The 14,183-nt window shown below is 50.2% G+C and overlaps 3 protein-coding genes across 3 annotated transcripts in view; all 3 read left to right on the forward strand.

Moving 5' to 3' along the window:
• The first annotated feature begins 744 nt into the window (after positions 1–744).
• LOC105570621 (E3 SUMO-protein ligase NSE2-like) lies at positions 745–2,594 on the forward strand. Its single transcript, XM_012027965.1, has 5 exons — positions 745–923; positions 1,352–1,512; positions 1,590–1,683; positions 1,776–1,965; positions 2,221–2,594. Exons 1-5 carry the CDS (start codon positions 845–847, stop codon positions 2,318–2,320), a joined length of 624 nt encoding a protein of 207 aa, XP_011883355.1. The 5' UTR covers positions 745–844; the 3' UTR covers positions 2,321–2,594.
• A 104-nt stretch (positions 2,595–2,698) lies between these two features.
• On the forward strand, positions 2,699–4,943 carry LOC105570620 (glutamic acid-rich protein-like). Its single transcript, XM_012027964.1, has 3 exons — positions 2,699–3,213; positions 3,287–3,443; positions 3,862–4,943. The coding sequence occupies exons 1-3, from the start codon at positions 2,734–2,736 to the stop codon at positions 3,963–3,965; spliced, it is 741 nt and encodes a 246-aa protein (XP_011883354.1). The 5' UTR covers positions 2,699–2,733; the 3' UTR covers positions 3,966–4,943.
• A 7,823-nt stretch (positions 4,944–12,766) lies between these two features.
• LOC105570622 overlaps positions 12,767–14,183 on the forward strand; it is a 49,394-nt gene continuing 47,977 nt past the window's right edge. Inside the window, exon 1 of the mRNA XM_012027966.1 lies at positions 12,767–12,934. Within this exon, the coding sequence (XP_011883356.1) occupies positions 12,829–12,934 (106 nt within the window). The 5' untranslated portion in view covers positions 12,767–12,828. The remainder of the gene's footprint in view (positions 12,935–14,183) is intronic.

Below are 14,183 nucleotides of genomic sequence, written 5' to 3' on the forward strand. Positions count from 1 at the left end.
TGCGCGAAGAAACCGCGATCGCTCTCTACGAATAGTCGGTGAGTGATATCATCGTGCGATCGTTGAATTCCCGCGATTTGCCGTCGATGCTCGACGTAATCGAACATTTCGTAGTGGCAATCGGACTCTGTGACAATCGGATTCCACGGTGAAAACCGAAGAAGTGGCGTTTGGATACAGTGAAACCTCGTCTACATAGAAATCGTAAAGTCGTAGTCGTAAGAATAATCGACTGTGATTGGTCAATTCTTAAAGCCTCCGCTACAATGATTCTCGGTTCCATAGAGCTATCTCGGTTCTGTCTACAATGGTCGTAGTCGTAAGAATAATCGACTGCGATTGGTCAATTCTTATCGAGCGACTACGACTACGACCATTGTAGACAGAACCGAGAATCATTGTAGCGGAGGCTTAAGAATGACAAGTGACTTTACAAATGGAAGTGTAAATTCGCGAGTGAAGTGGCATTTGGAAAAAGCGCCAGGAGTTCGACGTCCATTTTTGTTTTGACATCCACTTTTACAATTAGTTCAATATCAACGATTACTTCCGTTACGAAAGATCAATAACACACTCGTGTTACCGCGTACATTTCGCGCGTGCAACACGTACGGAACGCAGCCAAAGTCGGGCACTGCATTACCCGCTTGAAAAATGGACGCGCACCAAGTGGAGACTTTATCGGCAGTGCTTGGCGTAGCGGAGAATATAGTTCCAAAAATGAAAACGGGAGCAAGGCGCTGGAATCGGTCGAGCGAAAACGGTATCAAATAAAACATGGCGGCTGGATGGAGACTCGGCGACCGGCATCGATATCTCGGACGGGAAATAAGATCGTGTGAAAATGACACAATCCACGCAAACGCTAGAGGAACTCGACAATTGTTTTGCGAGAACGGCAGGGAACATCATGAAATATTGCGGTGAGATTTTGAGGAAGTGAAGTTGGGATAGAATTCAAACACAGGGCCATCCGAGTGCTCGTGTTTCTCTCTCTCTCTCTCTCTCTCTCTCTCTCTCTCTCTCTCTCTCTCTCTCTCTCCCCCCCTCCTCCTTTCGCGTTTTTGCCCTTCTTTCTTGTGCTTCTCGTTTCAAGCGCAGAAAATGCAGCGTTAAGGCCAATGTCCACGGTGCTAAAACTTGGTCCAAGTTCTAGTTTCGAGAAACGTGTAGCCAATCAACTTGCAGCTCTTATGGAATAGCTGCGAGTCGATTGGCCACACATTTCTCGGAACAAGAACTTGGATCAAGTTCCAGCATCGCGGACGCAGGCCTTTAGAGGCGAAGCCTTTTAAAACTTCGTTTCTTTTCCTCTATTTTTTTTGTAAGAAAATGAAATGTACGTCTTTAGATGACGAGAAAGAGATGCAGACGATGTTAAAGAACTTACGAGAGGCCGTAGCGGAGAATTGTATGCAGTACGCGAGAATGAAGGCCGCGGATCAGATCAAGGAGGGGCTGGAATGCATGTCCGAGTACGAGTTGCAACGAGACGCGAAGAACCTCACAAAAGTAACAACCGCTTTGCGTACAAGTTATTGGATTTATTTTCGCGATTGTAAGCGCACATTTGTTATCGTTTGTAACAGGATTATAAAAAGAAGGTGTCCGAAATCCAAGTTGATCTATCCAAAGACAACAGACTGTTGCAGTATGACCGTCAGATCGAGGACCTGCTTCAAGGTAACAAGCCCGAAAGGGGGATTCTGGATCGCGCCAAGTTAATTCTTCGTTTTACGTACTCCTCTCTGAGATTAAATCTTCGAATCTTCCAGCCAATAAAGCTGCGCTGAGTAACGGAGCGGGTGACGCAGACGCTGATATACAACTGACATGCAGCGAAATAAATGTGATCGATCCGATCTCGAAGACGAGAATGACCGATCCTGTGAAGAATACGGCCTGTGGCCACGTATACGACAGAGAGAGCCTCGTCGCGATGCTGCAAAAGAACAAAAACACCAAGTACGTTTTACGTGCAACGCCAGGGGCTCGATTCTCGAGTTCATTCCAAGGAGAAACGCGTATGCAAAAATTCTGCTCCTACAGAAAAGTTGCAAATCGATTGGCTATTCGCATGATGTTTAACCAATCGACTTTCAACCTTTCTATCAGCGCGGAATTTCCGCATACATTTTCTCTCCGTCGAAGAATGAGTTTGAAGAATCGGATCCCGGACATTGGAAGGTGCCGCTACAGCGTTTACGCCTGCATTTACAGATGTCCCGTGGTGGGCTGCACCAACACGGACTACATAGTTTTGAGTCGATGCCGCCCCGACATCGTGACAAAAATGTACCTGGAGAATTGTCCTGCTTAGAGAGCAGTGGTTTAAAAGACAGTCTATAAAAGATGATACACATAATATATGCATTCTAGATTCGACTGTATACCGCGTTTATGTACTGCGTACTCTCACTTTGATTACGTATGGATTAAGAAAAATTATTTTTTTATTATTACGTGAGAGAGTTGCTCTGTTGTCGAATTTACGTACTCGTTGATTATAAGATACAATATATATTTTTAAGATTACACAATATATCATATAATGTAATACTAAGATTAGAATACAATACTAAGCAATATTTTTCAAGTCACTTGTACGGCTGCAAAATGGTATTGTATTTTTGTTCGTGCCGGAGACGCGACGAAAGTTGTTTCAAGCGATTTGCGATTGCGCTCGAGTGCAGGCAATTGATCTGATCGCGCTTATGTTCAGTCGCGTCGCCGATGATCGATAATGACAAGGCTCAGGCTATGCTCGCGTTCGCGCTTCTCTCGACGCTTTTCGTCCTATCGGGCATTCGTACCGCCGGCGACGGTCTCGACTGGGACTCTCCGAGATCGCCCGTGTCGGCCGTAATTGCAAGGAATATCCGCGGACGCGCTTCGTGTATAGAACCAATTTTTCACGGGGACTTCGTGCAATCGTCGCAACGCCGTCTTCTCGAACATCCACGCAGGGCCAAGCAGGTCTACCGCAGCCATGACTACAATGTCGCACGAAGACATCGTCGGTCTCGAAGTAAGCTCGACGAGGGCAGGCCTTATCGTTCGTCAGCTGTGAAGAACAACGAAGATGAGAACGAGGAGGAAGAGGAGGAAGAGGAGGAGGAGGAACAAGAGGAAGAAAATGAGGGCGACGAGGAAGACAAGCTCGACGACGAGGGCGCCGACGAAGAGACCGCGGAGCAGGCCGACGAAGAAACGGTGAACGAGGAACCCGAGCAGGTCTACGAATATGGTTAGTGCTGAAGGACGAAACTCTTGCCGCGTTTTCTAGGTCGCGGTGGCCGCCAGGAATCGTGTAGCGAGATCCGGCTACGTGCCGCTCGGGGGTGAAGCCGATGAGCGCGAGAGACGGGAAGCCGCGAGGACCGGATCGGCCAGCGACGAGTGCGAGGACGAGCCGACGGAGCCGTCGCAATATTACGAATACGGTGAGGACGCGTCGAGGCGAGAGGAGCGCCGCATCCTCGTCTCCTTATTCTTTTCTCCGTGGCGGACACCGCCGTGTAACGACTGGAAGATCGCGTAACAATTAAGTCGAAATATCTATTGGGTCAATCCAATGAGTAAAGTGGTTTCTTAGGGATACTTTTGAGAATGGAAAAAGTTGAAGTTTCAACCCGAAATATATTCTTCATTGTCATTTAATTTCAACAGCAATTCCCTAGCGAGGAGAATCTTTCGCTTTTGGGCTGAAGAATAAATCAAGCCTCTTGTATACCGCACTATTTATCGGATGAACCAATACGTTTCGTCGTTTAACTCTGCGCTACTCCAATTTTCCAACGGCGCGACCTTCGACCGAACGTTTAGCTTCGCTCGCGTCACTGTAAAAACAATGTCTTTCAGAGGCCGAGGTGAGAAATGTCGCGTCTCATGATCCCCGAGGCGTCGAACGTCGAGCGACACTGAAGACCCTCGGCACGAGTTTACTGATTCTCCTGTTCACCTGAGAGGCCCGAGAGATCTGTTGCTAAGAAGTTTTCCACCGCGAGCGAGACCAATTGTGCGCAAAATGCGCGGTGTAATAAATTTCTGCGAATCTCCACGAGTCTCTCGTCTGAATTATTCGCCGAGTATCGTCTATTGTATATTATGGTTCATCAAACATCCTCTATTGCACGCTCGCTTAATGCGGGATAGAGAACGAAAGTTCCGAGAGTGTTCGATGATCGACGGCCCCGAAATTCGGCTCGAACGGTCACGGCAATTCGGGCGAACGGCACGAATACGTAACGGGTCCGGAATTATTTTTTTTTTACAAGCCGGGTCAGCGACACCGAATGTCGAGAGGAACTCGTGTGGCCGCGGGATTAAGTTCCTTCTGCGTTTATAAGCCGTCGCCGCGGGCCGTTTGCGTGGCGAACGCTCCATCGACGATCGATGTACCGTTTCTTTTTTACCTCTAAGCTTAGTACGAAGAATCCAAAAAGAATTGCGGCGAAAATTATGAATTATCTTTCCACCCCATCTCTGTTCTAAAAACATTCCTAAAGTCCAGAAAGAAAATGGCTTTCACGTCGTCAATTCTCATTGTGAAAATAGAAATTATACTTTATAAGAATTCGCGTCGAAAAGGACTTTCTTTTTGAGTTCAGGTTGAACAGGCATGGGTTCGTTTTGAGCATTACATTAATTCAGGAAGAATTTAAGAAGAGATTTAACAAACTTATTGCGATCCCGTGCTGTCTATGAAAGCCTATTAATTCAGACAGCTTTCATAGCCGCGTTACTGTATGCCCAAAAGAAAATTACCTCATTGCATTTTTCCGAAAAACACGCGCGCGAAATGCAATCGGATAATTTTATCCGCGTACGATTACGCGCAGCGAGTTTGCCCGGACAGGTCTTGAAACACCTGCGACGCGAGGTTGATAACGTCGAAAAAAGCGATTATATATTGAGAATAAATATCTCGCGAGTTAATTTAAGTCAGAGGCGTGCGTAATTTAAAAGAGTTGAGTAAATAATGACGTAACGAGCCGATGATTCATTTGGACGACCGGGCGGTGTGGGACACCAGTGCGCTATTGAATCTCGTTAGGAGCGATACGCTTCGCGCGACATGAAAGCGGCTAGTTAGCGATTCCAGTCGCGTAAGCGCGGTGCGCGTTTGCTTGGAAATCGAGACCTCATCGCGAGAACGTGCCCGCGGTCTCGCGTACGAAGGTAATGTGGATTCTCTCGAGACGCACGTCGTGTTCGGAAGGAAAAAAAAGCCACGTGTCTGTACACGTATCGCTGCGAGGAATCAAGGGGGATTCGTTTCAACGTTCATTTCCACCAATGCAAACTAACTTTAATCTCGATTTAATTTGCTCGTTATCTCGTCTTCTAATTCGCAGAACTGGAAGACGATAAGCGAGTTAAACCGGGATGTTAAAGTTAGTCTGCATCGATGGAAACGCGCGCGCGAGGCTGGTGTTACATTTGTCGTATTGTACGGCAAATTTTTCAAGCGCGTTGATCGGCTGCAGAATAGAAAAGTTCTCGAGTGTCTAGATGTTTTCTATTCTGTCGTACGACAAATTTTTTCGCCGTACCGATTGACTGTAGAATAGAAAAATTGTCTTAAGACCCAAACACAATGCCAGGGGCCCGATTCTTGAATTCATTCGAAGAAGAAACTTATACGAAAATTCTGCTCTGACAGAAAAGTTGAAAGTCGATTGGTTAAAAGCCACGCGTATATTCAATCAACTTGCAACTTTTCTGTAAGAGCAGAATTTTCGCATACGTTTCTCCTTCGAACAAATTCAAAAATCGAGCTCCTGGCAAGAGGGACAGGAAATCGAATTTCTGACGCGTTGGATTGGTTGGAAGAAAATTTCCGACGAATCCAACGCGTCAAAAATTCTATTGCCTGTTGCCTGGCATTGTGTGATAGGCTTTAGAATTTTGGAAATTTCTATTTTGCAGCCACTCGATATGCTTAAAGAGTTTGTCGTGTACGGCGAATGAAATAGGACATTCAGGGGCTCGATTCTCGATCATTCGCAAAAGAATCGTGTGCGAGAAATCTGCTCTTGCCGAAAGATTACATGGCGATTGGCTGTTTGCATGACTTTTAGCCAATCGACTGGCAACTTTTCTGTACGAACAGAATTTTCGCGTACGTTTCTCCTTCGAATGAATTCAAGAATCGAGCTCCAGGGATTCGATTTTTGAATTCAATCGAAGGAGAAACTTATGGGAAAATTCTGCCCCGACAGAAAAGTTGCAAGCCGATTGGTCAAAAGCCACGCGGGGACGGCCAATCAATTTGCAACTTTTCTGTAAGAGCAGAATTTTCGCGTTCGTTTCTGCTTCGAATGAATTGAAGAATCGAGCTCGAGGGATTCGATTCTTGAATTCATTCGAAGGAGAAACGTATGCGAAAATTCCGCTCTTACAGAAAAGTTGCAAGTTGATTGGCTGTTCGCATGGCTTTAACCAATCGACTTTCAACTTTTCTGTCAGAGCAGAATGTTCGTATACGTTTCTTCTTCGAATGATTTCGAGAATCGGGCCTCTGGGATTCGATTCTTGAATTCATTCGAAGGGGAAGCGTATGCGAAAATTCCGCCCCGACAGAAAAGTTGCAGGCCGATTGGTCAAAAGCCACGCGGGGACGGCCAATCAATTTGCAACTTTTCTGTAAGAGCAGAATTTTCGCGTTCGTTTCTCCTTCGAATGAATTCAAGAGTCGAGCCCCTGGGATACGGATTCTCGCTACCGATAGTTCCCGGGATCGTTAACGGTCGACGATCGACACAGCGAGGACGACTCTCGCACGAGGTGCGGCTTTCGTGGGTTTTCGCTGGTTAGCGGATACCGAAAACTATCGCCGGCGGGTTACGGAAACCGCGCGCTGGGGCGCGATCGAACGACCGACCGATCGATACGATCGCTGGAGCGAGAGCTCGGGCCGATCCAGCCGTCAGATGGCTTTGCGAACGCCGTCATTGAGCGGCCCCGCGGCGCGCGATTGGCCGCCGCTCCTACCACGTGGTGGCGCGGCGCGGGTGGGGATTGGCCGGCGCGGGCGAGAACGGCGGCGGCGTTTCGTTGTAGTAGTATTTACCCCGCGGTGCTTAAAGCCGAGTGGTCGTGCGCGCGGTGTCCCGTTCCCGTTCCGGCCCGGTCTGAAGAGAGAGAGCCCGTGCGCGCCGCCGTTACACGCGCGTGTGTGTGCAACGCCGTCGTTTCGCGTCGCGAAACAAAAACAAAACGCCGCGGACAGCGAAACGAAGCGCCGCGGCGTCGGGGCGGGGGGGCTGGTGTCGGGGACGGGGGGGGGGAAGGACCGGAGCGCGAGGTGACGAGCCGCGGCGAGGAAAGGAAAGCCGCGCGCCCGCGGAACGCCAGGAGCCTCCCGGTTCTCTCGCGGCCACGTTTTCGCGTCTCGCCGCGAGTGCGATCGGCGCCGACGGTGAGTGGCTGCGTCGCGCGCGCGCCATATTCGCGCGTCGCGTCACCGGCATACGACGTCGCGACGCGGCGACGCGCGACAAAGGGGAGTGACTGACGACGAGAGAGTGAAGTGCGCCGGTGCGCGTCTGCGTGCGTACGTGTATGTGTGTGTGTGTGACTGTGTGTGACTGTGTCTGTGTGCGCGAGCGTCCACGAGTGCGGAGCACCGAGTAGTAAGCGCGCGGCGCGAGTGCGCGGTGCGGCGCTCCGACGCACGGGACACCGCACGAGGGGAGTTTGAGCGGAAACGTGCACGCCGCGCCGAGCCGAGCCGAGCCGAGCCGACGCGCCGCCCAGCACGCGGATCCGTGGATTCGTGGAATGCACGCTGACAGGTAGATATCCGCCGCGCCGCCGCACTCGCCGAGAATTCCGGAGTGCGCGCCTCCTCCGTGTTCTCGTCTATCGTCGCGCCTGGCGTCGTCCGTCTCTCTCTCTCTTTTTCTTCCCTTTCTCGCGCGCGCGCGCGCGCGCGTGCACGGGCGCTTTCGCACACCCGCGTCCCCGCCGTTCTCGCGCCGTGCGTACGTCGCTGTTTACGCATCCCGTCTAGGTCTCTTGTTTTTTTTTCTCACTCTCGCCGCGATCTTCCTCGATGACAGCTGTCTTTCTCTTTCCCTCTTTCTTTCTCTCCGTGGCTCGCATTTTGTTTCCCCCGGTGAAACTTTTACGAGCCTGCGATTCTGGAATTTTCTAAATCCCCGTGGCCTCGGACGCGCGGAGGCGATCTGATGTCATCGTTTCTCTACCGGTGTAGATTAACGTCGGTACATTTTTCATCTTGTTTCAACTCCCGGAGCTAGAAGAGGAAAGTTAAGCCGAGATCGAAATTAATCCGCGGCGATAGAAATGGATATCAAACATCCGGGGCTATCGGTCCTCGGGACTTTTCATTTCCTCTCTCTCTCTCTCTCTTGTTCCTCTGGTACAGAATTGACGCGCGCTCGAACCGTCGAGGAACTCGGGGGGGACCCTCGTCTCGGAGAAACGCGAGATTTATCCCCGGACGCCCGGGATGGATTTCGGCGCGAGGCAGTCAAAGTTCGTCGCCCTTAGCCGCCGTGAATAAAGTTACGTAAAGTGAAAGTGTCCGCGTGTAGCCCAGACGCGCGCTGCCGTAAATACACGGTGATGCGTAAGGTGCAACGAGGAGAGGGACAGAGTGCGCGACGCCGGTGCCCGCGGTTGCGCGCGATTCTTTTTCGCGACGCGGCTTATCGCCGGGGCGCACGGGGGGCCCTCGAGCGATCGACGTCCGATCGATAATCCAAGTCCTGATAACGCGCGCATCGATCGATTCCGCGATGCCCGGCGAGGCCCGACATTGTCGGGCCCCTGCGTTGTGCGAACGTAATTGGAACTCGCTCGAAAAATTATTAGAAACTAAAGCCAACGGCACACGGTACTATTTTTCCTACTGGATTGCTTACGAGAGCCAACCAGGATTTAGCTTCAAGTCACCTGATCTAAAACTCTGCATCCTGATTGGCTCTCGTAAGCAATCCAGTAGGAAAAATAGTACCGTGTGCCGTTGGCTTAAGGGCGTTTTCCAGCAAGGACACAGTGTAACACAGCGAATCGTTTCATCCTTGTTTAACATTGGCAAACACCAAGGATGTAATGATTCACAGTGTTACACTGCGTCACATTGTGTCCTTGCTAGAAAACGCCCTAAGTAATACACGGACGACTATTGGTTCCACGGTGTAAAGATGCAAGGTGAAGCAATCCGGTGGATGCGCAGTGCCAACTAATCAGAAGCGGCCCGGACTACCGAATTGACCAATCAGAAGTTCGCCCCAACCCTCAACTGCGAATCATTGCGGTTGAATGCAGGGAGAACCAATGAACAGTTTGCCCCAAAAATTGCTTACATGCGCGACGTTTCACCTTGTGTGTTTTACACCATGATTGGCTCGACGTGTCGGCTCTGAGTTAGAGCCGGGTGCCAAGAATAAGAAGAAGAAGATCGCGATGCCCGAACGAAGAGATTCAAGCTCCGTTAATCGGCAGCGAACGGAGAGAGAAAGATAGAGGGGAAGGGGGGAGAGAACGGGAAAGGTTAAACCTCGCGTTTCCATATGTTCGCGAAGAATGGAATGACGTAGTTTTGCAAATTAACGCGAACGAGTCGCGTGCGTACTTTGATCCTTTATCGGCGAACGGCTTCCGGTTCTCCTTCGGCGGCCGCGGTGGATACCTTCCACGCTTTTGAAATAATCCCGCCAAGGACGTCGCCGGAGCGTTCCGTGCGAACGGCGATAGCGTTTATCTCGATCGAGGAGGAGTGCACTCGCGGCGACCGCGCTCTCTTTCCCCCGTCTCGCCCCGCGGCTTCTTGCCGCGCGGATCGAGAAAGACCGCGGAGAGACCAGGGTCGGCCGGGGAATTTTCTTTGCACTGTTTACCCTCGCTCTCCCGAGGATCGTCGTGGCCACGCGCACGTGTATCGAACAGTTACCTCCCGCGGTAATACACGAGAATCTTTCTACCTGTTGCGGATTTTTGCCCTGCGAACGTATTACTGCGCGGAACTGGTCGTACGTCCCCTGCGAGAAAAAAAAAAGCAGCGTGAGTTTTTCACGAGATGTCTATCGCGATGGGTCAGAAATGAAAAAAGAAAGAAACGCGATATATCTCGTTAGCGTATCTAATTTTTATGATAAATGCCGGTAAACTGATGTCGAAGCATTGTTAAGGCAAAAGGTGGCTCGACGAAATACTGATCTGCCTCGAATACTTTTATCCGAGGGGTAAACCGCTGACCAAAATCGTGTACATCAGTGCCCACTAATGCCCAGTGGGCGTTACCTTATCTTATTATCTTACTTAATCTTATTCATCTCGTTTTATCTGATTTCACCTTGTGTTATCTTATTTTATCTCTATAATGCCCCAGCAAGGTCTGATGCCCAAACTGAGGGGGAAACCCACTCGGCATTAGCGGGCATTGGTGTGCAAGATTTTGGTCAGCGGTTTCCCCCACGGGCCAAAACTAATACCCAAGAGTGTCTAGTAACGCCCCAAAAATGCCGCAAATCTCTACGCCGCAATGCCCTCAGCGGTTTACCCCTCGCTTTTATCTAATCAAAATATAAGAAGGCGATAAGAGCCAAGTGCTGTTATTGGTGCGCACGTAACTTCAATTAACAGTTGATAGTCAAACACTTTTATCTCTCCCGTATTAAATAGCTGTAAAGTACTTGTTTCGACGTGAAAACTATATTAACTAAACGATAATTGCGCTTTTCTTTACTCTACACATTGAGTACGTATTTAACTAATAATTTTTGCACGTATTAGCACCACAATACGCCGACAAAGTGCATTGCGTTTTTCTATTTTTTTGATTCGTCATTAGACATTTCAACCAAAAATTAGGCTCTTTTTTAAAAATTACTAACTGACATGACAAAGTCAATGTTGAGGCCTGTGTCCGCGGCGCTCGAACTTGATCCAAGTTCCAGTTCCGAGAAATGTGTGGCCAATCAACTTGCAGCCTTTACGGAACAACTGTAAGCTGATTGGCTACACATTTCACGAAGCAGGGCCTAAATTCCGTACACGATTACCGACGACCATCGATACGTTAACGACGTTTGCGCAGCTTTTTCTACATGATAGAAAAGCTGCGCAAACGTCGTTAACGTATCGATGGTCGTCGGTAATCGTGTACGGAATTTAGGCCCTGGACCTTGGACCAAGTTCGAGCGTCGTGGAAACGGGCCTACAGACAATATCGTTCGCTTAAATCAAATCTCACTCCCTTCTCTTATTTTAATTTCTCGTTCCATTGTGTCAGCGGCGCAGGTTCGCAACCGCGATCTTTTTCCGCGCGTCTTTCGAGCCCTTTCCCACCTTGGCATTCCTTCGCGATGATTTATCGGGGAAGACGATCGAGAGCGCGCCGTACGTATGCATCGGCCTTAAAGCCGTTCCTCGGTCTGCCTCGCCGAAAGAAATACGGCGGCAGTAAAATTTCCGCCGCCCGCGTGGAATCGCGAGGAAAGGGACGACGACGGGTAGGGAAAGGTAAGGACGACGACCCGAGCCGATCTTTATCCAATTACACACAAACGCAACTCCCACCTGCGCGGACGATTCCCTCCGCCCCCCCTCCCCGCCCCCCATCCCTTCCCTTCGCCGACGTGTCATGTAAATCCGCGGCTCGCGGTAATATTTAACGCCCGCCCAGGGTACACGCGCTCGTTAAGGTGCGCCCCTATCGCGGCGCGTATCTTTCTTTCATCTCCTGAGCACTCCGCGCCTGGAGCACTCGCGGATCCCTCCCGGCCGACGAATCGCGAACGGATTCCATCGCGAATTCCTCCCCGTCCGCGTCCCCCGGCCCGCGCGCGAGAGGCTCCACCGGAGAAAGTTTGTGCGGGGGCCCCGGGGTTCAAGGAAGTCAAGGATGTGGAAGTCTCGGCATTCTTAAACGTCGCGGAGGTCCCGGCGCTCGTTTAAGCGGATCTTCGAGTTCCTGAGATCTTAAATCTCGCGAGGGTTCAAAGGCCGAGGAATTCGAACGGGAAGGCGTCGCGAGGTCTCTCTCTCGAGAGAGAGAGAGAGAGGAAGAGAGAAAGAGAGACCGTACGAATCCGGGAATACGTCGCGATGCAAAAATCCCGGGGATGCTCGCGAGGCGGAGATTCGTTTCCGAATTTTTCCAAGAGCGAAATGAACAATCGTGAAAAGTGTGCGCGGACATGGGCGACTGCCCCGCGGTATTTCTGAAAAAATCTAAAAGTAGACCAGGGTCCTGGTTTTTTCCAACGTTGCTCAACTTTAATCTCAGTTTGACTCGTCCTCTTGTCTCTTTCCGTCTCCGTAGAGCGAGACAAAGTTCAGCTGAGGGTAAAGTTAAGCGGCAGTAAGCGGAAAAACCGGAGCGTAATCTCTCAATCAAGCTAATCGGGCTCCCGTTTGCGTTTCAGCCATTCCCAGCGTGCGCAAGGCCGAAGGGAAGAGGGTCCGACGTGCCTGGAACATGCCGAAATCGTGCCGAATCTGACGCGGTCGGTCGGCCGGTTCGCCGTACTCCCCTCCGGTCGGGAAGAAGCGGCGCGGCTTCCGGTGCCGCGCTCGTAGCCCTCGTGGGATATGAGGGAGAGCCGGAGCCGGGGGTTCACAGTTCGTCGGAGCGGCTAACGATCGTCGGTGCCGATCGCGGACGACCGGGCGAGGAGGGCTCGTCGTCATCGTCGCGCGACGGCGATGAGCGGGAACGATTCGAGCGCGACGGCGACGCTGACGCCGGCGAGCGTCGCCGTCGCCCCCGCGGTCACCCCCGCCGCGGAGGAGGAGGAGGAGGAGGACCCGGCGGCCTTGACCCTGGAGGACTGCGTCGAGTCCGCCGCCGACATGGACCTGGTGAACGGGCCGAATCCCTGGCTTCCGGCCTACGGCTTCCAGCTTCAGCATCACTCCCAGTTTCAGCCGACGCACTTGGAGGATCTACGGGCTAATGGTTCGTACGTTTCCGCTCTCTTCCCGTTCTCGTTTTTTTTTCCACACTTGCGCGCTCTCTCTCCACGCTCGACACCTCTAACGCGCCCTCGCGTTCGGTATCCCAACGCAGGCCAACCAGCCGTGGGAACAGTTTGAAAAATAAAAAATTGAAGAAAGAAATGATCCATCGTTAAAGAAAGAGAACCTACACGCGGAGAGAAGTTTCTCCTGAAATTTATCCGGAGATGTCGTGTGATCGTGGGACAAGATTTTGCACAACTTTACGAGAGTTTTTTTTTTAAGTTTACCATACATTTTACTAGTACATTTTTAACTGTGCACTAAGTATAATTGCTAGCGAAACGCATGGTAAAATTTCAAAAAAACTCTCGTGAAGTTCTTTGAAATGCCGCGGTGTCTCACGAATACTTTCAGGATAAATTTTGAAGGAAAATTCTCCCCGTGTAAAAATTGGTTTTATCAATGTCAAAATTTCTTCTTTTGTAATATAATTGTTCAATCAACTTCGTATTTTCTCTTACGAAGATTGGATAAATTTTAATATTTTCAAGACCGCTTCGGCCCGCGGGAGGCTTGACAATTTCGAATGTGGCCGGCGAGCCGAAAAAGCGCTGGCCTTGCCCAGCTCTAACACACAGAACGCGATATTATTATAGTTATACGCTTCGTTCGCACTCGCGGGCGGACTTAATTATAAATTTCACTTGTATTAATTAACACACGTTTAGATAATTTATTTCGATATGAGATGTTTCTTAACCACTCATCGCGCCTCGTTATTACGTTTATATTTAATATTTGTAATTTGCGATTATTTGCCTCGCCGAGCAAGAGATAATCTCCCGGGGAATCTCGAACGCGGAAAAGAAACGAGCGACTCTCCTCCTCTTTCTCTCTTGCCGCGTGTGAATTTCCGAGCGGGCGTAGAACAACAGCCCGGGATACTGTTAGATCACTCTTTGACGCAAATCTAAGCGCGATCTAGGTCGCCGTTCGCGGCCTGTCACGCTAAGCGATTAACCCTTTCAATTCGAAATCATGGTCGCGTAGCTTGGGAAAGGAAATGTTTTACGATGCGTACAACATTCGTTTAAAAACAAAACGAGACCGGAAGATTTTTAACATTTTGCAGCGAATAAGATTTCTGAATATTGATGTAAGCCGTAAGAGGTACGTTACGTACGGAGACCGTTTAACCCTTTCGTCCCTAATATAAATTTTCGTTGGTATACTTTTATGCCTCTGGC

Source organism: Vollenhovia emeryi, unplaced genomic scaffold (assembly GCF_000949405.1).
Source record: "Vollenhovia emeryi isolate VEMERY1.0 unplaced genomic scaffold, V.emery_V1.0 DF939120.1, whole genome shotgun sequence".
Taxonomy (NCBI): domain Eukaryota; kingdom Metazoa; phylum Arthropoda; class Insecta; order Hymenoptera; family Formicidae; genus Vollenhovia; species Vollenhovia emeryi.

What these genes read in the sequence shown, in the direction of transcription:
- LOC105570621 (XM_012027965.1), top strand. Translation starts at nt 845, where the DNA reads ATGACACAATCCACGCAAACGCTAGAGGAACTCGACAATTGTTTTGCG. An exon ending in ACGCGAAGAACCTCACAAAA is followed by an intron (nt 1,513 to 1,589) that starts GTAACAACCGCT and finishes CGTTTGTAACAG; the next exon opens with GATTATAAAAAGAAGGTGTC. An exon ending in GATCGAGGACCTGCTTCAAG is followed by an intron (nt 1,684 to 1,775) that starts GTAACAAGCCCG and finishes CGAATCTTCCAG; the next exon opens with CCAATAAAGCTGCGCTGAGT.
- LOC105570620 (XM_012027964.1), top strand. Translation starts at nt 2,734, where the DNA reads ATGATCGATAATGACAAGGCTCAGGCTATGCTCGCGTTCGCGCTTCTC. An exon ending in AGCAGGCCGACGAAGAAACG is followed by an intron (nt 3,214 to 3,286) that starts GTGAACGAGGAA and finishes CGCGTTTTCTAG; the next exon opens with GTCGCGGTGGCCGCCAGGAA. An exon ending in GTCGCAATATTACGAATACG is followed by an intron (nt 3,444 to 3,861) that starts GTGAGGACGCGT and finishes AATGTCTTTCAG; the next exon opens with AGGCCGAGGTGAGAAATGTC.